Raw genomic sequence first — 22,571 nt, 5'->3', positions numbered from 1 at the left:
TGGGGAATATTTTCTTTTCATACTTTGAACCCTGCAGTACCAACTGAGAATCATTTAAACACCACAGCCTACCTGAGTATTGTTGCAGAGCATGTCCATTGCTTTATGACCACAGTGTACCCACCTTCTGATGGTTGCTTCCAGCAGGATAACACGCCAAAGCTCATCTAACTGTAGTTAGTTGACCTCAACAGTCACCACATCTCAGTCTAGTAGAGCACCTTTGGGATGTGGTTAAACAGGGGATTTGTCTCATGCCAAAAAAGGGTTCAAACCAGTATTAGCAAGGTGCAACTCATGAAGTGGCTGGGGAGTGTATATTGAGTGGCAATCAGAGCAGACACACTATATAATTTAATGGCGATTGACCATCTGTAATATATATTATATATGTGGCCCAGCTCTGCTCATTAATATATTTGAAAATATTAACTGTACATCAGGTCTGTACACTGTTTACTTTAAGAACGGAAAGACATTTTACTATGATATTACTGCACACTGAAGCAATACAACAAATACAACCAAGCAATCCAAATTAAGAAGTTTCATTAAACACAGTGTAAGTGTGTTTTTTATGATGAGCTTCCTTAAAACGCTTGTTCTCCTTGGCTCTCATCTGTAAATATGATGATCCATTGAGTGTATCACTTCTTAACTTATGTTTATGCATTCCTTTTCGCACTCTTCTCACAATCCACTCAGACTCTGCTTCTCCAAGCACTAAGGAAGCCTTAGCCCTGTCTGTGTCTAATTACCTCCTTAAAAATCCTCTTCTCTCTTTCAAACAGTTTGAAGAACAAGACCTTGATTCTCTGCTAATAATCCCAATGGGCCCAATTTAGCAACTAATTTAGGCAAATGTTACCTAAAAGACTTTCAGAGGCTTCAACCACACTACCAATTTCAGGACTTGCTTGCAGTTGTAGTGAAGGGTGAAAGTTGTCCAGCATGTTGAGGTTTTTCCTTGGGGGGCTGTCCACCCAATTACCCTAAATAGACCCATTATTTCCTGTAAAACCTTATATTGTAAAACGAATCTTTGGAACAATCTTTTCACTGCAGCACACAGATGAAATAGACTATGGATCACTACATTAACCCGTTTATATGCATTTTGAAGCAGCACCACCATGTCAAATAACCACTTTCTGTGCCACCCAAGACTGTTCCCATCGGGTGTGTTTGGACATGCTAGCTAATCAACAGGCTCATAAATAGTTATTATAATGACCTAAATGGACTTCCCGTACATAATATTTTACACTCCAGACAAGATCAGATCTGCTGGATGTGATAATTAGATTGTTGGGATTCAAATAAAAAGAAATGGTGAGCCTCACAGAGCAGCTTGGAGACTCCCTGTTTATTGTGTTTGGGTCCCTGATGATAGATTTAGTGTAGACACACTTAGATGTGTGGATGAGATTCATTTGGAGTGTGAAGGCAGAAAGACAATGATGTGGATAAAAGTGTTTTAGTGTCTAATGGGATAGTCAAGTCAAGTCAGGTTCGATTTTATTTGTCAAACACATTTCATTTTAAGGCTGTCCTCCTACTTTGCAGAAACAAATGAGGCATGGTAAAAGCACTGTAAAATATTATAAAACATTAAGTCTGTGAGGGTTCTCAGTCATCCAGGTCATCGTAGTCTAAGGAGCTTAGAAAGAAAAGTGTCTTGACTTCTTTGAGTTGCTTGAAGACGTTTCACCTCTCATCCGAGAAGCTTCTTCAGTTCAGAACTGAAGAAGCTTCTCGGATGAGAGGTCTTCAAGCAACTTAAAGAAGTCCTGACGCTTTTCTTTCTAAGCTCCTTAGACTATAAAACATTAACATATTTTGCAACAGGAAAATATATTATATATACGGTATTGTTCAAAAGTCTGCAGTAAACTACGGTGTGCTAAAAGCTAACTCTCAGTTCTTTATATTTTACTGAGAAAATGGGAAATAAATGCAGCAAATTAAAACATGGGGAAGCATACATAGAAAGACAGTGTATAATGCAAAAATAGACAAGCTTGAGAGTCAAACTTGGTGTGACCACCTATATTCTTCAAGACAGTCTGAACACTTTTAGGCAAGCTTTCTTATCATTTCTTTAAGTAGTCTTCAGGAATAGCTCACCAGGCTCCTTGAAAGCTTTTCTTTGGATGTTGCCTGCATTTTATTCCATTCTCTGTCAAGATAATCCCACACTGCTTCAATAATGTTGCGGTCTGAGCTCTGGGGAGGCCAATCCATGACTGATAGTGTTCCACTCTTTGCTTTTCTACCCAGGTCTGATTTTACTGTACTGATAGTGTGTTTGGGATCATTGTCATGCTGAAAAATGAAACCTTTCAAGATAGTATCACAATATGTTCGTAAGTCCACCGGTTTTAACGAGATCCTCAACATCACTGACTGAAATGCAGCTTAAACCATGACAGAGTCTCCACTATGTTCTATAGATGGCTGTAGAAACTCACTGTTTTACCTCTCTACCTATCTGAACCAAAACAATTAGATTTGGATACATCACTCCATAAAACCTCGTGCCACTGATTTTCAGTCGAATTCTTGTGTAATTTGTCATACCTCAGCCTTTTCTCCCCGTGTCCCTTCCTTAAGAATCCTCATCAGAATTTGAGAGGAGCTTCAGCGAGTAGCAGATGGATCAGCTGAATCTCTTCTGTCAGGTCTTTGCAGGATTTTTTCCTGTTTCGTAAGGACATTACTTTCAGGTGTTATTCATCTGCTGTAGGTTTTAAGCCTGCTCTTTCTTCTTTTGCCCTCCAACTGTCTAGTTTTCTCAACGTTTTAAAAGACACACTGCACACCATGCTGAAATATGCCAAGTTTTTTAGTTAAAAACTATTTGTGAATTACCTTGTTGGTGCAAAAGTCTAATTTTATACCTATCAAACGGATTTATCTTTGGAAATTTTTGTCGATTCAACCAAAGAAATGAAATCAAATGAACTGTTTTTGTGACAAGCTTTCAGTTGCCTAAAAATTTATTTTTTTTAATTTTCTTTGCCATGATGTCTGTTATGTGTAGACACAACAGTGGTTCATCCCTTTAGTTTGTTACTTTTGTGGTTGAATGATTCATAGATCAGTGTTAAGTGGGTTAACAAACAAAAAAGCATTCTCTTTGATGCTGGTCAGGTACAAGGACTGAACTGAAAACAAGCGAACAAGCATCCAGTGTCCAAAGAAAAACTTTCAAAGACCTTCAGAAAGCCTGGAGAACCTTTTCTCAACACCACTTTAAAAACATTACAAGGAAGTCTGGCTCCTTAGAAGGAAAATATAAAGAAATGAGGAGTGGCTCAAGACTTTTGTAATGCATATATGTATAAAATCAAACTTCAACACATTAATTCAGCATGTGATCACAGCTTTATACAGGGAGCCTTTTTAAGAGTTATCGTCACATGGGCTTTTCCTCCACTTCTTTGAAGTATCTTTGAGAAGACCAACTGCGGAAAGATCACTGAGTAATATTTCTTCTGTAGGTGGGAGGTGTGATGTGCTTCTCACATTTCTTGCCCTAATGCCAGTTTTCATTTGTAATTTTAGGGAGGCTAAGCAGAAAAAGTTTTATATCTTTCATTTGTCTCTGCTTACATCTTTGACCCATGCAGAGTATTTTTCTTTCCGTGAACCTTGTCTTGTTGAACATGTTGTATTTAAACCTTCCTGTAAGTTTTAGTTTTGAAATTTCTCCTAAATAATGCAGATTTTTTTGGTCCACCTACACAGTACAGCAATAACCTTCCAAATCGCTCACACAAAAACTCCCGTGAATAACATTCATCAGGGACAATAAGTGGTTATTGGGTCACAGTGAATCATAGATCAAAGGGCAATTAGAATCAGGTTTAGACAGAGAGCATTAGTAAGCTGATCATGTGGGTGAGGAAATCTCCATCAATCAGGTTAATGGACATTCTTTGTGATTACAGATATGCAATATGCACAGCAAGAATATCCCTCTCTGCAAATTATAGTCCATTACACAATTTCATGCAAGTAATGCCAACATGTAAATGACTGGTCTGTGACTTTTGTATAAATAATGTCTCTCAATAATGTTTTGGTCCCTCTGAGCTCATCTGATTAGTTAAAGTTGACTGAGCTACATGTGCTGAATTTTAAGTGGTGAGCACTTTTAGGTTTCACGAAGCCAGCGTTACATTTCTAATCTGTGATCAAAGGATGGAGGAGTATGTAAGTGCATATACCCATATCTTCACATCCTTGCATCATTTTTGATGAGCTTTAATACTAAGCGTATTGTTAATGTTACTTACCCAACCAACATTGAGAAGATGATGCTTTTTAACCATATTCGCAGTGTTACCATGGATCATAAAGTCGCGAGATATGACAACCAATTGTGAAGTTGTCTCCAGATGCAGTAACTACTATTTTCCGTAGCTGTTTCCACTGTTTCTTTCTTGCCTTGCCACCATTATTTGAATATCTCCAGCAATTTCCCAGAGGATGAATCCTAATGACTTTGTTCAGCCACTGACTTCATCTCAAAGTTTTCACATCGCTACAAAGTATCAGAACACCACTTTGCTGAATTAGCAAAATATTTAGTACAGACTTCCACTGTTCACCTGTAAAATCAATCTTTCAGTTTTAGTCTACGTGAGCTTTCCTGCCTTTCCTCCAATGATTTTATTTTGTTAATTAGTTGTGCATGACCCTCTTTCTCACAGTCAATTTGATCAATTTCTTCTGTTTTTTGGGGGGTGGGTTTGCATGGATGCAGGTGCAGATTCCCACAGTGATGTGAGCTCAGTAAGCGGTGGCGTGCCCTGGGACAGCAGAGAGACGTCCCTGGCTGTTTCCACAGCCGCCTCCATGGCTTCCTCACTGCCCCTGAGAGACGTTTTGGATGCCAGTGAAGACCTTAAATACAGGGACCACAGCGACAGAGGTTCTAATGACTCAGTGGGTAGTGGCTCCTCCTTTGAAGAGCTTGACATGGATCAGGAGGAGCTGGGGGGAGGTGAGGAGAGGGTGAAGAAGGAATACGGGGAAGAGGAGGACTATCCTGAAGGTGAAGGCGGAGCTAGAGAAGGAGCTGAACTTGCGGCCGAGAAGAAGGAGCACTTAGGGGAAGGAGAGGAGTAGGGAGGATGCTGAGGAGATAAGGGATGTAGCCATGTAACACTGGCATGCTGGAGAGATTCTCAGCTGTGCTGTTGCTGGTTATCTGTCATGTAATCTTGTTGGTGGATCTAAAGCCGTTAATGTAATGACCAACATGCCGTATTTCCGCGCCTTCTAAATCTCTTTTTGAAGCCTGTACTTTCTGTTATACTCTAATCTCAGTTCAAAAAAAAAAGAAAAAGAAAAAAATCCCGATCCTGTATCTCTGTCTATACAGACATACACACAACAAATGGGAGATTTAATTAGATATTTCATCTTAATTGTAATCCTGTTTGGATCACTTTTATTCCCTTTCTGATTAGAAGTAACCTTTCAATTTAAGATTAAGGATTAAAAGCAAAGGGGAGTTGCCAACTATCGTGGATCATCAGAAAGTATATATTGTTTTGCCCATATGTGACAGTTGATATTGCAACCCCACTCTCAAGGTCAAGTCCTGAGGAAATTTGTGTCACGTGTTTGTGCGCATTACCCGACTTTGGTGTTGTGATGTAACGACTGGGTGAAAAAGTGCAGGCGTTGTCGCTGCTGTAGAAATGTTCATGGCGCTGTTTCATTGTGTTATTTTATATAAGGGGAAATTCTAAAATCTGAGGTGGAGAAAAAGATTATTAAAGTAACATCATCAATGCCTCCGGGTCACCAGGACTAAGATTTAGATTAAAGTTCATACATATTTGTAAGCTTTCCCCTGAAAGGTGTACAGAATATTTTATTGTCACTCTGCAAAAAAAGGTTAATTGAATTATTTTAATGTATTGTTCATTTTCTGTGGGCAGTTTGTTCAGCCACATTTCATTTACATTTATGTTGTAGACAAAATTCACCTATTATCTGAAACTAGCTGTAACATGTTTGTATGTTGACGTTGGATATGATGTACGATGCGTTGCCATGTCTTCCTGTGTGTAATAAAATTTTCAAAGAAATGTTAGTTTGACAAGAATAACAGAAATGGTCTCCGCTCTGCTGCTTTTATCCATATTTATTTGTGCGTTTCCCAACAGGGATGCAGGAAGGTAACAAGGTGTGTGTGGCAGTGGGACACACGTGAAGACACCGTCTCCTAATGATACTTTTTCAAAGCTTTCTCTGAAGTTTCATGACTTTACGATGTAACGATTGCTTTGTGGGGCTTACATGTGAATTCATAAGCGTAAAAGAGAAATGGTACAAAATAGCCCATAACATCAGTTTTTCAGTGCCGGGTGAGTTAAACAATGCACTGCTTTAAGAGGGTTTTTTTTTTAAGTGAGCAATTTCCCCAGCACCCTTAGGACTGGGGAACTGGGAAACCGTTTAATCAGAATGCATAAAATAATACAAATGTAGATACATTTGGAAAGCATAAACACTCTTAAGATTAGTCTCATAAAATGTTGTTTATCCAAATGCCGGCGCTGCATCGATCGGGTCAACATTTGACTGAGTGGTTTGGCATTTGTTCTACAATTTATTTAATCAGCTGTGTGCACAAAACAACAGGAAGAATAGGCTCCAGCTGACTACTGAAGTTTGATGGACATACTTGTTCTTTAGCCTGCGGTTCTTAATGAGCATCATGACCTATAAGTGTTAATGTTTTGTTTCCAATCCAGCGCCATTGTAACCATGGTAATTTTACTGAGTAATACGCCATTAACCAGAGAGAGAGAGAAAAGCCTTTCATGCATCTGGTCATGCTGTTAGTGTTGAGGATATTGACTTAATTAAATAAAGAAAAATGTATTTAGGGCTAGTTAGGAATGCAAGCCAAATTAGATGTGTAGACACCAAAGTCCACTGAAGAAGGATTTCACAGCTACACTCTTTGCATTTGACTTGCAGTTGGAGTATTTGGACAGTGATACGTATTTTGGGAGCAGATGGGAGCAGGTGGAAGAGACTATGGAAAGGTGGAGGTATGCTCTGGAGAGAAGAATAAAAGCCAGTAGAAGCAAGATGAGATGGTTTGCCAGCAGGAGGAAGAGAAGTGAAGGAGGACGTGCATGGGGTTGGTGTCACAGAGGAGGATGCAGATGATCTGCCGTGTCGACCCCTAAAGGGAGCGGCCAAAGAAGAAGGAGCCCCCATACACCACCACCACCACCACCAGTGGATTGGAAATAAAACAATCCAGATGTGACTGCAATACAGTCCTTCAGCTTCACTTAAAAGAGTTTTACAAAGTGTTATTTAGGAATTACAGCCATTTCTGTACATAATCTCTATATTTGCATGTTCAAAAGTAATTGCCTGGCCAGGCGAGGTCTTTTCCCACAGTGTTTCACAACAAATTAAGCAGATAAAAGATCTAGAGTTGCTTCCATGTGTTGATCTTAAACTGTTAACCCCTCTGGTACACTAACCTGGCAATGAAACTGCTTGTCATTCAATCTTTAAATGACTTCTGAGCCTCTGAAAATAGAGGATTATTTATAAAGATGGCTGCAAATCCTAAATAATACTTTTGTTAAACCCACTGAATTACAACTCAGTCTGCACGTCAGTCACATCATGATTACCACAGTACCACAGCAGAGTATGTGCTAGCAGCAATACTTCAATAGCATATTTGCAGTTTCGAAAGAGACTCGAGAAATTTCAAATGGGTACACATGGGTACCCCGATGTACCAAAATAGCCAGTTCTTCTAAAAACTCTGCTTCACATTTGGCACATCTAATGTTCAGATGCGCTTTGGCTTTTTAGAGATCTGAAGCTGCACAATGGTGTTAGGCAGAAATTAAATCTTTTATTTAAGCTGCCTTCCATGTTTATTGGACCCATAACATCTATACTGATACTCTGCAAAAATCATATAAGTGTTAACTTTATTATGACATCAGTGTTATTTATAAACCCTGTTGCTGCAGATATGTACTGTGTTCATTTTTAACAGATCTTTAAATAATAAAAAAAAGTGACTATAAAAATGCGCAACAGCTAATCTATTACAGTTATTCTATTACAAATGTTATCCCCAAAATGTAATATTGGTCTGGCTCCTTAAACTCTCAGGAAATCCCAATAAATGAACAGTAGATGATGGCAGAAGATGAAGATGTGACACCTGAGTGTTACTGAACAACCACCATCAACAGAGCGCTGATCTTTTGGTTTGATACAATGATTCCCACAAATCAAGCACACAATCTAACCAAGGGCCACTTTTGTTGGAGAGTTCATTATAACCGTGTTTTTTTCCTTCACTTTGTCCTCGATTGCCTTGCAAGTCTCATACAGAAATATAACCTTATCTATTGACCAGAAAACGCACAAACCACGCCAGCCTTTAGTAATATTGTCTTTTTTCTGATGAGAAAAAAATTGAGATCGGTGTCTTGTGCGTGACCAGTCTGCGGGGACAGATGCCCTCACCACATGTGTGTTGCACTTTCAGGATCAACTCTGGCACCCCAGCCGTGGTCCAAAGGCAAAAATAAAAATCGGCGATGAAAAGAGTGCGATGACACACTGGGTCAACAACTGATTTAATTAATTGTGAAACTCACATGGGTGTCACACAGCGTTCGAGGGCGCGGAGATTATTGCCTGTCCATGAAGTTAATTATTAATCTCATTACACTGAGAGAGAGAAAGAGAGAGACGATGTGAAGTCTCAACATACAAATTTAGAAGCCCACGACTGCGTGTGCGAAGCTGCTTTTGACAGGAAGGAGGAGGGGGTCCCAGCACATCCCCTCTCCAAGCGCACGTCCCTTGAAACGCATCGGCGTGCCATCTGGGACTGACCTCACACTCATCTCGCGCCGTGTCACAACTTGTTTGCCGATCCCAAATAAAAATTACCACATCTGGAGATAATCAGTCTCCAAAGAATGGCTGTTTAACATGCCCCCCCCGCCGCCGCTCATTTGAACTAAACAGCGGGCGATTCTTTAAAGCTTCTCTCCACTGACATCCACAGTCCGTCAGTTCGCGTCTGCAGGAAGCCACGCAGTCGGTTCTATTAGGCTCTAAATGACATAATTTGGCACAGAGTTGCGACGAGGCAGACTGCTATATCCAGGACTGCTCCTGCGTGGAGCAACTGCTTCTTTGTTCAAGTGCGAAAACCTTCTGAGAGTTCTCCCAGGTTGCTGTGGTCATATCCGCGGCGAGCGCGTTCATCAGCTGATGTAAAAAACCCCCCAACATATACATATACATATATGTCTTGTTGCCAGGAAGGGGGGATTTTGCCAGTTGAGTAACAGGTAGAATTTAAACTTTGTGTCGGTTCTCTTGGGCGCCAAGTCGATAAACTGGCATCCCACCAGGATAAACAACACCTTTAATGCACGCCGTCTTATTAATCTCTCTCACACTTGACGCTCAAACAGAGAGAGAACCCCTCTCTCGCTCAGAGCAGTGATGTGGGCTTCACTTGCATTTATTTCAAGCGCGTTTAGGAGCTGTGACTTTTGAACCGCTGTTTGCAGGAATCGCTCCTCCAGGAATCCGGCGACTCTTTGTGCGGTTTGTGTGTGTATGTGTGCGTGTGTGTGTGGCGTTATTATTATTATTTTCAGCACCACGGACAGCTGCCTGGCACGCGGCTCAAACTTCAGCCAGCTACGCTCACCTCCTTCATCCACCCTGCTCCCCAGCTCCTCTGTAGTTCACAGACACACTTGCTTTAGGCTTTAAAAAGAAAAGCTCCAACAGTGGCGCGAAGGATATGCGTTTAGTCTGCACCGAGGATCCACTGCACGGTAGCGCTGGAAACTGAGGAACCGTTGGCAGGTAAGAAAACGTGTTTCTTTTCCCCCCCTTTCTTATTTTCTGGGATTTTTTGTGCGTTGAATGCCTCCAAAGTGCATTTTTCTGAAGTTAGACGAGTTGTTTTGTAAGGAAGGCGCTTAAGTCGCGTTTTGACTTTGTATGGTTGACAAAATTATTCTTATGATCCTGACAAGACATCTGTGGTTTTACACCCTTTAATGCAGCAGGCTACACATGTTGATAGGCATTCATTTCTAGAGATATTATCTCGATGCTTATCATCATTTTGACCTGATTTTTGTTTGCATCTCTGGCTCCGGGCATAACCATAAGCAGTAAAAGAATGACAAATGAGCGAGGCTGCTGAAAAAACTACTAAACAGGCGATGCAGTAACTACTACACGACAACATCCACCATCTCCCTCACTGGGTTGATCTCCCGTGTGACTTAAAAGTGAGACAAAAACTTGATTGACATTAGTTACATGTAAGAAGAATATGATCTGCACAAAGGAGCTGTTTCTTTTCTTTCCAGGCAAAGGCTTTTACTTGACTTTGGCTATCTTCCACAGGAAAATGGATTGCCATCTCAAATGTTTCCCTTTGGAACTAAATTGGGCATTTTCATATTAATTCTTCAGCAGCCGAGACCAGTGATGCCCCGTGTGTGTCTAGAAACGGGGTGTCTGTGTAATTATTTGTTCCACAAGCATCTAAAAAGCATTTGCAAAACTCGTGGGGAATATGAAGAAATGCGAAAGCCGTGCAAACAGTTTGAGGCTGCATCCTTAATACTGGACAAAGCTATTAAAGGAGGCAAAATGCACTGTGGATTATTCCCAGGGGGCATCTGTGTGGCTACACGTTCAGCAGATAAAACACAAGAAAGAAAGAAAAAAAAAAGCCTCATTGTGTCAGTTTAGTCAAACCCCAGATTTAGATTAAACCAAAAGGTGTACTTATTAGGCTGCTTAATCAGCTGTAAATATATCAGATGCATGTATCTGAATTTCTTACATAACAGAATTACAGCAGGCATGCTCCTCTAAGACTAAAAAACTGGAATAATATGTGAGCCCATGCTCTCACGGCTGAAGATGTTGATTACTGTAAATTATTCAGGTCATGGCTGACTGGAGAGGAACACGCTCTGCTGCCATCATCTGAATACAGAAACAAAAAGTGGCAGAAAGAGGCAAGGCTGTCTAACCTAGTGATCCCTACACACAGCTCAGTCCTGTGTGCGGCCAGGTTCACCTGTTACTCTTCACTTGATGACAACGGGGACTCACTGCCAGTGCGGCACAGGGATAGGGATGCCTAATTTCTTTCATTTCTCAGAGCAGTGCAGGTAGCAGCATGAACAAAGACAATACAAAAAAGACTCAAATGCACAGAGAACCCAAAACTCTGTGCACGAACTGCGTACCAGCTTACTCTTATGTAAACATTAGCACCAATGTGTGGTTGACTACCAAGTTATTAATAATGGAGCGTGACTAAACTTTACCCCTCCTGCTTTCTAGATTTCAGTTTCATGTTAAGAGACATCTGTCTTGTTACTTCATCATCATTCAAACCTTTTACAATACACACGAGTTGCATTTGCTACCAGCCACAAGTGATTAAATTCAAGCATGACGACGTGCCTGTGCTATCGAAAGGACAGCTTAATAGCTCACCCTTCCGTCTGATCACACAAATACACACATACATGCAGGTGGGATCCACAGACTGATCATGTGATGTCTCTACAATACATCTGTTTAGTTAAATATTTAGTTTCTCACTGCACTAGTGTTAACATAGGAGTTCATCTGCTGATTTATATTTGGTAATCAGATGGTACATCTGCACCAGTTTTAATAAGGTGCAGTTGCGTTGCACACAGTGAAGACAGAGTGAGCGTGAAAGATGGGAAATGACGGAAAAGCGGTCTTGGCTCTAATTTTTACAATAAATGGGGAAACCTACAGTTTAATTTCTGTTTGATATAAATTAAAATGAAGCTCAAGTCAGTATATGATAATGCAAAATACACGAAACCCTGAACCCTCACTTATCACAAGGACAAAGAGCATTAAGTAAAAAACAAAAAAACAAAGCATTGTTCCTTCGGCTGATTTCTGATGAAGTAGAAATATTTAAACATGGATTCCAGTGAAAGCATACAGGAGCTTCCAGGTAATTAATGATGCGCGTGACTCAGATTAAAAGTGACTGCTGGAGTGACGCTGGGCATATGTGAGAGGTTCCTAGGTGAGTCCTAGGTCAGCTGCACCAATAATTTCCATTGTGAGTCATAATGAACGGCTGTTCAGTCCTTTTACTTCCAACTCATGCTAAAATAAATTCAGACTTCTGCTTGAACAGGATTATACTTTGTATTTGAGGATTAACCAATAGGAGTCTGGTTTCTGCTATGGTCTATGAGAGACCTCTGTATGTGTCTGTGGGAAAAACGTCAGAGTGGAAAGGGGTCAGCCCAATGACCTTGCTCTGCTTCTCATACTGCACATTTACTACAAAAAGAAAGTGTCTTAAAGCATCAAGTGGTGACACCTGGTTTCCGCTGATGAAAGCATGTCCTAACATTATGGCTGATTAGTGTTTGCAGACCCAGTGTTAATGTTAATTAAAACAGCCAACCTTCATTTGCTTTTAGTAACTTAATATAAAGCAGCAGCTCCGTGTGACTAATTGTTCTAAATCTTCCCACGCGGTGTCACATTTTAGACATTTTTACTGACCTGGAAATTCACATTGTATTATTACAATAGAGCTGCTCTACATACCGTGTTGTTTACTGACTGTTTTCTCCTGACACTGATTCATAAAATTCATCATTTATATGCCACAAAGTGCTGAAGAAAATGTAAAACATTGCAAATGAATCAATTAAAAAATTAGGATTTCAGCTTTCGCTAAAGCTATGCTACAATGGCACAGAAAGGGAGGGAAAACAAAGTTATCTCAGCAACATATACTAAACATTCAGTCTTGTTGCCTTTGAAGCGATTGCTGTTTTCAAAGCAACTTTGCCGAGTCAAGATGGCAACAAAACAGCAAAAAGACAGAGTTGGTTTCCTATCAGTCTGCTGTCAGCTAGTGACTGAATGGGCTAAAGTTTTAACTCTAAAACGACACAGATAATTGGAAACCTTTTATATAGAACTGCAGTTTTCAATGCCAGGTCTGAACATTAGACACGACTCAGACTGATTGTAAAATGTTGGTAATCTGTGTTCATAAATTAGATGACAGCTACTTGTAGACTTTGGCGAACAGTCTGACAATGACAGTCGGTCCAAGTTGCACTGCGATTGTCTGGCGACAGTCTCCCACCAGATGACCTGTACAATCACCTTTTCATGACAGTAGATTCCCAGAAGTCGAGGTTGTTGAACGGTTGATCTTTTAGTGACAAGCTGGTCAGTTAAACTACTTGCAAATGCAAAAGAATTCAGTGCAATCACCTGGAAACTAAAAGTTTTTATGAGTTGCAAAAAAGTTGCCATCCTACTTTTACTCTAGTGCGCCTGAGTCCTTGGGCCTGTGTTGGTTGTTTCACATAAAGGATTTCATTATTCCTGTCACAGAGTGTACATAAAATATGGATTAAGCTTCTGAGTCTAAAGTCAAGGCAGAAGTACCTTAAACGTGCATGTAATGTCCAAAATGACTGCTTGTATAAAAGCGTATGAGAAAACAGCTGTTCGGTAGTTTGTCACTTGATTTATGACCTCTGGAAAAAGTCTCACAATAAGTTCATGGTTTCAATCGCTAGTTTGATGCCTTTTTAATACTAAACTTTGTGTTCATTATGTAAAGTGTGGAGAGTTAATAAAGCAGAATAAAATTAAGAACAACTGACTGACAAGTTGCTAATGCAAGATTTTGTGCAGTATCCTTCATTTCAAATACACTCCTTCCTTTTCAAACACCAAGATAGTGATGACCAAAATGCTCAAGTCAAGGCTTTTAAAAATGGGACTTGATAAACAATGATTTATAACAAACCCCGAAATCACTGTACCAAAACCATTTAGGGGTTGATTTGTGACTGTTGCCTTTGTGTTCTTCTTGCCAGCTTGAATTGGATGGTGCTTAGTTGACTAAAATAAGATGACATGTACAAAGCACCAATCACGAAGCTGTATTTGAATCAATATGTGATGAAAGTTGTTAATTTTCTGTTTTGTTACCAGGCTACTGACAATTGTATTGCATGATACCACACTGAGGAATAGGAAACCTTGAATGCTGAATAATTGAGTAATCACAAGTAATTATTTAGTCCTAATCATTTTATAATTAATTTTTTTTAATAAAAACCTTGGATTACCATTTCAGTTTAAGTTTGAAAGAGTCGCTAAATCAAGCCAAATAAAATGTTGAGGTTCACGTTCAGGATTTATTAGTAAAACAAGGAACCAAGAAGGAAACATAATAACCCTCTGAAATAAACCACTGCTTAATCTTGCACTAAAAATATTCCAACCTAGTCTGAATACAATAAAACTTTCATATAGCTGAAGAAAAAGCTAATTGAGAAAAATTGGAGCAGGTTTTTAAAAGCAATCCTGCTGTGGGATCTGGATTTGTAGTTACATAAGATCCCAAAATGACTAAATGTGACTTCTCATTTTGTCATATTTCATATAAAATATTGATAAAAACTTAAAATTCCCTCAGTAGCACGTGTCTCTAGTCCAGTTGCTGGAAAACAGACATCAATCTTTTGTGTTTGTGAAAAACGCAAATCTCTGAAACAACACCAAGCGCCGCGCATCTATCACCGTGCTCGGACCAGTCATAAGCCTGGCAGTAATGATCTCTGAGAGACAAGGGAGTGGATGATGGAAGCAGGACACACAAGCGAGGGATTCCCCCCTTCGCAGGTAGAGAGAGGATGAAGAGGAGGCGGTAAAGTCAAGTGTGAAAGACAAGGCAAGCTGCTGAAAACAAAACAGGAAGCATACACAGAGATGAGGAATTACCCATGAGGTTTTCCATTTGCAGACTGAGAAAAACTGAAGGAATCAATCTGGAGGTAAAAGTGGAGGCCCACAGTATCCAAGCTGTTAGCTTTTTTTCCCTTTTATTTCTGTTGCCTGATTTATTTCAGCCCACCAGTACCAGCCCTGTTTTTGGAGTGGATGCGCCTGCATTTTTCCAGCTTTTATACTGAAAATAATTCATCGAAAATTGTTTGATGAAGAATGATTGCCTTAGAAAAGCTTCTGGTTGCAAAAGCAACACATTTTACTGGGAAATAAGATACGACATTTAGTGTTACACTACAGGACGCGTCAATGAAACCTAGAGGCAACCTGGGCACTGTGTGGTGTCAGTGGTGCAGTTTCAGAGGGAAATTTAAAAATGACAGAATAATATACACCCATACATCTGGCAGCAAAATGATGTCCTCAAGATTAACACCCCACAGACTACAGTATTGATGATACAGGATCACGCAGGTTCACAATTATTTAAGGCATCCTGGAAGCTAAAGAGTTAAGTAATGTCAGATTGGGTTTGGGCCATAAGAGTTTTCTTGACAATAAGCAATAAAATATTAAGAAGCTGATATAGAATTTCAGGTTCTTCCAGCTTGATCTTCCATCTATGCATGGCAATATGTGCATGTATATGTGTTGCACTCTTGAGCCCTCTTTCCCATTTACAGACCACCTCCAGCTCGGCCCGCCCCACCCCCAGCCCAGGACCACTCTCTTTGTCAGCAGGAAATGTGATTTTAGGGAAGCCTGACTTCCATTTCCTCTGCTTCCTCTTAGCAAGACTCCAAGTCATTCCACTGGGGATCTCCAACCTGCTCATCCAGACTCATGGCAGCATGTACAGAAAATGACCTCCAGTCTTCAACACTTTCTGTTGCCTGCGGGGGATATTACCATATTAATGCTGCACTCCTGGGCCAAATGAGTGTCATAAAAAAAAAATCACTCTGGATACCATCTTCCTCAAACCTAGCCCCCCCTCTTTATTTCCCTCCGCTTTTTTTCCCTGCCTCTCACATCTGCTATCTTTTGTTGTATTTTCTGCAGCGCCCATTGACTACCCCCCCACCCCCACCCCCCTAACCAATTCCTTCGCACAGTCTGGTTTGAAGTGTGTAAGAGGCTGGCAGGCTTTACACTTCAGAATTAAAAAGGCCATCTGGTGGAGACAGAAACGTAGATGGCTGGATAGGAGGGGAGAGGAAAAAATGAGAGGAACAGTTTGTCTTTGAAGTTAACATGTAGACAGAATCCTGGGTGGGGTATTACATCTAAAGTGTAAATATCGCTCTTAGCGTCTGTCATTTAAGTACACACACAGCAGTTTGGAATGGCACCACACTGATCTACAATACAACAAACTGCAAAGCTTAACTGTGAAAAATCTTATTAATTTGAGGAAACTAAAAGTATATGAACAGATAATTAACTTCATATTTGCTGTATAATGTCAAACCTTTCCTTTGATTGTCAATTTCAGATAGATTTGTGTCTACATACATAGAATTTGACTAATTTATTTTGCCCTAAAATAGCAGCATTTTGATGGGATCGGGAATTCCAACCTGTATTCCACATGGACATATTGGAATTTTTAAAAGATTGGTTTTCCAACATGAGTCTATCTGTCTGCTACCATGATAGGTTGCATACCGGAGTGTACTGAACAGAGAAATGGAGTCCACTGGCGACACGCAGGCTCCCAGTGGGAATGCAGGATCGGAAAAGAGACTGACAATGTGTCTGTCAGAAATCCTTTTGTCACCCTTCTCCCTTGAGACTGTGCGCTTAAGTGCTTTGCCAGAGCCATGGCAGACAATTTTTCCCCCTGCAGAATCTCCAGTAAATACATTTAGTCAGCTTACATCTCAGACATTTGGAGAAAACTTGTGCGCCGGTGTTTTAATGTGGCAGAGAGCTACGCTTAATCCGGAATACACTCTTCAAACATTAGAATGTTCTTATTGTACAAAGTCATATTCCTTCGCTTGTTGTGGTTGCCTTTGTACGTGCGGCAAGTAGCGCAGGCGATTGCACTGGAGTTTCACTTGTTGACAAGCTGCTGAGGGAGCAAATGGAAAGTCTGACACCTACACAATTATTTTGTGCGGAAGAAAAAGGACCTTTTAAGTTTCACCGATGGTTCCTGAAGTGTAACGCTACATGTCACATCTTGTTTCCCAGTAAAGTATGTCGCGCATGCACCAGAAGCATCTCCTAGGCGATAATTCTTCATCAAACAATTTTTAAACAACTAAGAATCTGTCAAAGATAGAATATTAAAAGATAGCGGTGTTAGCTGCGTTTTTCTGCTGTTTTATTTCAGTCGCAGTTGAGGGCGGGCTGCTGTTTAGAAGGCAAAACATGAAAAGCTCTGGCAGGAATTTGATAAGTTTGGTCAGTGAACAGTGCAGGCTTCCCAGTTCTCCCATAAGACCAGGCACCATGCATGATCAGACTGGCCCACTTGTCCTGGTCTGTCTTCCACTTTCCCTTCACCCTCTCCATCTACTGGCAAGTTTCCATGGAAACAACAGAGAAAAAGACAGAAAAAAAGAGAGAGGGTAGACAGAGAAACAGAGAAAAACCCCAAAGAACGTGGTCTGCAGCCTGATCCCATTGAGAGCTTTATGTTGTTTTAATAGGTAAGTCAGTATTTTTAAATGGATTTGAAGACATATGCACATTAATATCCCCCTGCTCTGTTTTCATAATCTCTCATCAATACAGATAATTACTGCTTGTCAGCCTACTTGACTTGGTGAGACAATGGATTTGAGACAGATCATTCTAGCTCAATAATTTACTCCGATAAACTTGTCCCACACTCAACACGCTGCTTAATTAAGCCTCTGGGATTTGTGGGAACTGACACCAGGGAACAGACGCATAAAACTCTGTGTAGATTAACAACTAAAAGGCTGTGTATGCACAGAGAGCAGAAATATGCATGCACAATCTTTTCAGCAGATTTATAAAGCCACAAGTACGCCTGGCTCTGTTTTGCTGTCACCGTGGAGCTGGGCACACATTTATAAGCCCCATTTACACTCCCGCAGTTCACCACACATCGAACACTGATACATGCACAATCACTGGACATTAGTTGCGCTGGTAAGGTTTTCCATCAGCGCTAGAACAGATGTCATTATGCATAATTGTTATTGCTGTGGACCTTTATTGGATCCATCAATAGTGTGTCATTAATGATTTTATAGCTTTCAAACAGAAACAGACAAAGTTCTACAGAGCTGAGGATAACATTTAGAGATAACTAATCGCTCAAATGTCAAGAAAAAGAAAAGAATTCGCTTAGTCAGTGACACTATGCTCACCAGACGCTTTATTGGGTACACCTGTTCAACTCCAATTTAATGCAAATATCTAATCAGCTAATCACATGTCAGCAACTCAGTGTACTTAGGCATGTAGACATCGTCAAGATGCCCTGCTGAAGTTCAAACCGAGCATCAGAATGGGGAAGGAAGGTGATTTTAATGTGGTGTGGTTATTGGTGCCAAATGTGCTGCTCTGAATATTTTAATACCAAGTGATCTGCTAGGATTTGCCCACACAATCATCTCTGCTTACAACCAAGGTATGCAGAAGAAGGGAAGTAGATAGGCTACAGCAGCAGAAGACCACACCGGGTGTCGCTCTTCTCAGCTATAAACAGGAAACTGAAGCTCACCAAAACTGGGTAATAGAACATTACAAAAGCATTGCCTGGTTTAATAAATCTTGATTTCTGGTGCGACAATCAGATATATTTGTGTAAACAACATGCAAGCATAGCTCCATCATGCCTCGCATCAACAGTTCAGGCTGCTAGTGTTGTAATAGTGTGGGGGGTATTTTCTTGGTACACGTCAGGCCCCATATTACCAAGTGAGCATCATTAAAACACCAGAGTGTTGTTGCTGACGATGTCAGAATCTGTATGAAGAATTTAGCCAGTTCTGAGGGCAAAACATGGTCCAATCTAGTACTAGAAAGATGTACCTAATAAAATGTCTGGTGAGTGTATACTTTGATAATCTCAAAAGTAACAAAGGAACCAGGGTAACTTTGGAGCAACTATGCCACTCTCACATTGACTAATGCTCACGTTTGTGAAACCACCATCAGGAGAACACTAAACAATCATATTATTATATAAGATTAAGTTTCTGAACTTATTCTCAATCTTATATTTAATGTCCATAATATCACATCATTTAGCCGTGTGACAGACCGGCAAACTGTCCAGGGTATACTCCGCCTCTTGCCCTACGGCAGGTGGGACAGGCTCCAGCCCCCTCGCGACCCTGAATTGGATAAGCAGAAAGAATGGATGGATAGATGGATATCACATCATATCACACAGGACTGACTGCAGAAGACTCAGTGTGCTTTGTGAGTGAGGAGTGACCTTTACCACACCTTCCTCAGTAACTCTGTCCAATTATACCAGTTAACGAATGTTAAATTTATAAGTAAAAACAGGTTTTTAGAAGGCATACATGTATTAACAATGGAATTATACTTATTAATGTTTCCTAGTCATTGGTTTTAATACACATAATAATGATTAGTTATGACTATATATAATAATGTGCATAATAAGAGCTGAGCACTGTTATTTTCCAGTGACAACGGCATCATAACATAACCACCACAACATTTTATATACTGTGTTATATGTTTGTAATGATTAAACAAATGAAACAAATCCAGAGAACTTTTTTATTTTTTATATTCCAAACATAAACATAACACACTGTGTGCCCTAAAAACAAAAGGGTGTCTGACCCATCATTAGAGAACAAGTGCTTTAAATAAACCGAGTGTAACTGGCTGTGATTTAACACCCAAATGGCAGCTTCGGTGCACTTTTACCAAACATCTGCACCCCCAGTGCACTGTTTGTCTTGTTGACATTGGTCTTACTAAAATCTTTTTTCATTTTCTAAGAATTTCCCACATTAATTTTGTGTTTCATCAAATGTATGAAAATAAATCATGTTCCAAAACAGTGAGTGAAGACTGAAGTATATTCATGTATCTCTAGATAAAATCCCACTAATTCAATTTCTTGGCAACAAAATCAATTTGCTTGCTCAAAACAGAGTCCTCAAATCCATCTCGTTTTATTTTTCTTTTGTTGTGCATAAATATTGTTTTTGTAAGACTCTGTGAGCATTTAATGTGATTTGACAAAATGTTCCTTCGGGACACGATTTGTTATCTCTCTAGACTTTCGGTGTACAGGAGCATGTGCACATGTGATTATAAAAGAGTTGTACAATCATCTGCCTTGGAAGAAAAGCAACGTGAGGTCACAAAGACAGAGGGGATGAAATGGAGGGAGAAGAGAAAAGCAGAACCAAAAGTGTAGCGTACACGCTCACTAAATGAGACCCTTGACAATGAGAGATTAACTGTATGCTGCCCGAAAACACGGGAAAGCCATTATGGGGATGTTTTTGTTATTCTCAGTGAACTCTGATCTAATGGTGAACCCTGTCCTTAAGCTGCTTTATAAGCTGACTATTTCAAAGCTAGACATGTCATATAACTCTGGATAAGAGAAACACTGGTCTTTATGAAAACTGTAAAACAAACTGGAAAGAAAAAATTGTCTAAGTTAGTGAACTCACTCCAGCTGTGCAGCAACACGTGTGGTGACAGTTAACAAATGAAGAGTGTTTGTTTTCACTGTCTTGCCTGTCACATCTATCATCAATAAGAATCAAAGGATACAAATATTTACTAATGTGTAGATGTCAAATATTTCCAAGAGCTGAGTCTGTCCCTGGCAGACGCACAGTCTGTGAGACAAAGGGATCATTGTACTTCAGCTCAAAAGCTGTGACTGAATTTCTCTGTTTGATCTGCAGGCTGTAATCTACAAACACTCTGAAGAAGAGAAGGACGCGGAGGATGGCAATGATGCTGTAAATGGCCTCTGTCAGAATAAAAACAGTGGAGCTTTGAGATCTGGTGGGGCTGCTGCTGCACCTTCTTTTCTTCAGTGCCGCCGTATTCCAAAGCCGACCGGACGCTGACCAGAAACCGCAGGCGGGACGGTGACTTTGTTTTGCCCAGGGATATGTCATTGGGGAAAGCCCCTGTGTTGGGGGTGCGCCCTGTGCCCCGACCCCTCTGGCTGTCCCACCTCAGCCTGCTGTGCTTATGTGTGTCTCTCTTTGCCCAGGCTCCCCAGGGTTTGCCTGTGGTGGGTTACAACACTGACACCAAGAAAGAGATCACACTGGAGGGAGATTTGATGATCGGTGGCCTGTTCCCTGTGCACCAGAAGGGCGAGGGTGCAGAGGACTGTGGAAAGATCAATGCACAGAGAGGGATCCAGAGACTGGAAGCCATGCTCCTGGCATTAGATGAAATCAACAAGGATGAACACATCCTTCCTGGGCTCAGACTGGGAGCTCATATACTGGACACATGCTCTAAGGACACCTATGCTCTGGAGCAATCCCTAGAGTTTGTCAGGGCCTCCCTCACCAAAGTGGATGACAGTGAGTACACGTGCCCTGATGGCTCCTACGCCATCCATGATGATGTCCCTCTGGCTATCTCCGGGGTCATAGGAGGGTCCTACAGCGATGTCTCCATTCAGGTAAGGACTAGTGAAAACAGAAATGTTTATTCTTTTTAATTTGTTATTTTAAAAATGCTTTATGCCAATAAATAAACTGATGAAAATTCTGCATTAAATTTGTCAAAGAGACCATTTTCAAAAGATGTACTTCACTTTTAGCTGTTACTGTAGGCTCGAGAGAGAGCGCCAGAGAGGGGAGGGAGTACAAACCCAAGAGTGATTGTGATGGATTGTCATATAACTGTCCATTTAGACTTAAGTACCACGTGCAATTACCCCTTGCGAGATGTTAACACAGGGACTTAATGAGTATCAGTTCCGCAAGAAGGATCTGTTTACCTGTACGCCCATGTGCTTGGCTGATCTAATTTGGAAGCTCTCTTTCTCTTTCCCAGTAATTCACACTTCAGCAGTGGTCCTGTCAGAGGCAGACATGCTACAGATGTTGCACTCAGGACGGGCTGACAGGATGACTAGTGATGGCATGATTACTCTCAGCAGCAGTGCTCCTTTCGGCTCACTCAAGCTGATGCGATGAAAGCTCTGCTAATTGGGCCTCCCAATCTTCAGCTGTAATATGGCTGCCACATAAATGCAATTTCAAGTCATTGTGAAAAGAGATACTGTGCGTCCTGTAGAACTGAGATTCGTAAACATCCACAAATATACATGCCTTAAAGCATTAAACCAAACTCATCATCCTGGCTCAGCCAGCCAGACGACCCAGTACGCCGTCTCATCTGAAGAGCACGGTTCACCTCACTTGAGATATGCAGCTTCATGTTCCAGATATCTGCTTGTTGGAAGAAAAGAAATACACTTCTGCTCATCCAAAAACAATGATTGGATTCAGGTCGCCGATAAACAACAGACTCTGCAGGAACCCCCGTCAGTGGCAGTGTGCTGTTTGCAGCCTCTCCCCACTGGGTATGGCAGGACAATAGGCTGGGGGAAGCGTCTATGCACACTTTTTAGTCATGATTTGTCTACAATATAGACATGCCCACAATGGTAAGCCAAAAATAATTAATTCCCTGTGAACAGCTGCTTCACTAGCTATAGT

At 40.7% G+C, this 22,571-nt stretch overlaps 2 protein-coding genes across 2 annotated transcripts in view; both read left to right on the top strand.

The window, feature by feature from the left end:
- The window catches only part of tex264a (testis expressed 264, ER-phagy receptor a), a 73,750-nt gene extending 67,818 nt beyond the window's left edge, over positions 1–5,932 (top strand). The window contains exon 4 of the mRNA XM_003441285.5: positions 4,772–5,932. Coding sequence (XP_003441333.1) covers positions 4,772–5,136 — 365 coding nt within the window. The 3' untranslated portion in view covers positions 5,137–5,932. The remainder of the gene's footprint in view (positions 1–4,771) is intronic.
- A 2,924-nt stretch (positions 5,933–8,856) lies between these two features.
- The window catches only part of grm2a (glutamate receptor, metabotropic 2a), a 33,916-nt gene continuing 20,201 nt past the window's right edge, over positions 8,857–22,571 (top strand). Inside the window, exons 1-2 of the mRNA XM_005469548.4 lie at positions 8,857–9,906; positions 20,787–21,526. Coding sequence (XP_005469605.1) covers positions 20,999–21,526 — 528 coding nt within the window. The 5' untranslated portion in view covers positions 8,857–9,906; positions 20,787–20,998. The remainder of the gene's footprint in view (positions 9,907–20,786; positions 21,527–22,571) is intronic.

This window comes from Oreochromis niloticus, linkage group LG5 (genome assembly GCF_001858045.2).
Source record: "Oreochromis niloticus isolate F11D_XX linkage group LG5, O_niloticus_UMD_NMBU, whole genome shotgun sequence".
Classification (NCBI taxonomy): domain Eukaryota; kingdom Metazoa; phylum Chordata; class Actinopteri; order Cichliformes; family Cichlidae; genus Oreochromis; species Oreochromis niloticus.
Note: the sequence above shows the minus strand (reverse complement) of the source record. Positions and strands in the feature narration are given on the sequence as shown.